We start from the raw sequence: 2,371 nt of genomic DNA on the forward strand, positions 1-2,371 counted from the left end.
ATAAAAAAAAAATAAATAAATAAACATCTTGCGTTTAAGATAAAAAAAAAATAAATAAATCATCTTGTCGATTTGCTCTATCCAGAACTCCAAAAGTTGGAAAGTTAGTTTCACCTAAATAATTGGATATTAGTGCTTGATGGGTGCGATTTCAATGTTTTTGGCCTTTTTCTAAAGCTGTCACTGCCTGTCTGAGAAAACCTTAATTTATGTGATTTCCACCTCAAAGGTTCAGGGTAGTGTGGTAAAAATGCATTTTTTTATTTATTTTTTTTTTAGTTGAATAGTTTCTGACCAGTAGATACTAAACAATATAGTAATAAGCTTATATTTACAAAAACACTCTAAATGCATAAGCAAAAAATGTGGACGGGAAATTATTTCAATGTTTTCTCCGTGTAATAAAACACAAAATGAGGTGAGATCCCCATTTGAGATCTACATGAGCCATTCAAAAATAAACCTTCGAATTCCTAATTTAAGAATTTATTAAATCTGGACCCTCGTCCGGAGCGATGAGGTGAAATTTGAAAATTAAAGAAGAATCCCGAGAAAAAGTGAAAACGTTTCAAACCGATAGAGTTCGTCGTAGAAGGTGTGCTACTCACTCTGTAGAACTGCATTATGTTTTCTTTTGTCAGCGTCTTCAGATGTGCAACTTCAATGTTATCTGCAAGTCAAGCAGAAGTGCCAACATGATTAGCTGGAGGCATTTCAGAAGAAGCATCAACAGTAACTCAGTTAACAATAATGGTGAAGAAAAACGCTTCAATTTAACACATTTCCAGTACTTCCTTACATCGACACAGTACAGTAAATATCTATGTGTGAGGACCAGCTCAGAGGAGAGGAACTCCTTTGTTCTCCATTGAACTAACCCAGCAGCTGAACAGCATGTAGGATTGATGTAACTGATTAGTGAAATCTGAAAAGTGTGGGATGCATTTTTACTCTGGTTTCTGTCTAAAGCATAATAAGTTTATCCAAAGACAGAATCCTGATTGAATTCAGTCGTTCTAATCTGATCAGAGCTCCTCCTTCGTCATGTTTGCTGAATGTTTATAAGCTTCTTAGCAAACCATCGTCTAGCAGCTTTTTTTCCCCCAAAGAGGAAGATCAATGCAGCAGATTTTTCAAGGTGTAACTCATTTCCAATCACTGTAGATTTGGCGTGGCAGTAAAGAGGAACATCTAGAGCTCTTACCTCTGTCAAAATTATACTGCTGAGAGATGATCTCCCCCCAATATTTGGCACACTCGGCAGACAGCTTCTTGGGCTTATCCAGGCGCCGGATGGCCAGGGCCTGGATGTGTTTCTGGAAGGCTTCATCGCTCATTTGCTCCAAAGCCTTTTCCATGGTGGAGAGGAAGGCCTCCACGCGGCTCTCCAGGTAGTGGGGGGCCTTCTCCGACTGGATGATGAAGCGAAGGCCTTGAACTCCGTTTGCTCGACGGGGCCCGCTAAAGACAATGTAACCTTGGAGGGATGAGACAAAACACCTTTAGATGATAAAGAATTGTAAGGGGTAATTTGGGGGTCTCAAAATATGATCTAAACGACTCTCAGAAAATGGATCCAGAGGATGAATGCTGGGCAGCCTCACCCAGCTGTTCTTTGGTCCTCAGAGTGTTGAAGCAGGGCTCAGAGATGATCTGGCAGAACAGCTCCAGCAGCATGTTGTCGTTGGTGGTCTGCATGTCTGTCTGGTAGTAGATCTCAATGCCGCAGTTGTTGTGGACCTCATTCCTCTGCTGGTAAACGTACCAACCACCTGAGAGAAAATTAACAGATACATTTAACCCCTTAAGGCCGGTGGGCCCAGTACCGGGCCCAGCTCACACCAGCTGATGTTTATCTATTTATAGAAATGGCCCAAACACAGTCACATGGTGTTTCATCCACACACCCTTCAAAAAATGTCTAAAACGTGTTTCAAATTTTTTTTTTTAACAATACTTTTTGTTTTATAACTGTGTAGACAATTAAAATAAATTTTTAAATTCTGCCAGAAATGTGCAACAGCAGGTATTCATTTTTAGCCCCGCCCCCTATTGGCCAGTGTAGGTACCAGATTGACTCGGGCTGCCAGATTGACCCGGGGGCATGCGCCTTTTGATGATGTCACAATACATAATTGTTTTAACGTTTGCACAATTGCACAAAACATTTTGATTGGTCTGGACAGCTTACTAAAGTAATTATAGCGGGGTGTAGGTTTTATTCGAAAGCGGGATTGCGGTTTGTAAACGGACAATTTTACGAAGAAATTCTCCATGGTCCCTGCGCCTCCCGATGACGTCACATCATGGCAACGCCACTCAAACAAACTATATGGCGCCCGCGGTCTCTATTTGTCACAAATCTATTTTA

At 40.8% G+C, this 2,371-nt stretch overlaps 1 protein-coding gene across 1 annotated transcript in view; it reads right to left on the reverse strand.

The window, feature by feature from the left end:
* Window positions 1-2,371, reverse strand: part of ide (insulin-degrading enzyme) — a 54,262-nt gene that overhangs the window by 7,408 nt on the left and 44,483 nt on the right. Inside the window, exons 18-20 of the mRNA XM_015380227.1 lie at window positions 1,605-1,772; window positions 1,205-1,477; window positions 609-670 (exon numbers count right to left, since the gene is read on the reverse strand). Of these exons, the coding sequence (XP_015235713.1) occupies window positions 609-670; window positions 1,205-1,477; window positions 1,605-1,772 (503 nt within the window). The remainder of the gene's footprint in view (window positions 1-608; window positions 671-1,204; window positions 1,478-1,604; window positions 1,773-2,371) is intronic.

The sequence above is a fragment of the Cyprinodon variegatus genome, unplaced genomic scaffold, assembly GCF_000732505.1.
Source record: "Cyprinodon variegatus isolate N-32 unplaced genomic scaffold, C_variegatus-1.0 Scaffold11, whole genome shotgun sequence".
Taxonomy (NCBI): domain Eukaryota; kingdom Metazoa; phylum Chordata; class Actinopteri; order Cyprinodontiformes; family Cyprinodontidae; genus Cyprinodon; species Cyprinodon variegatus.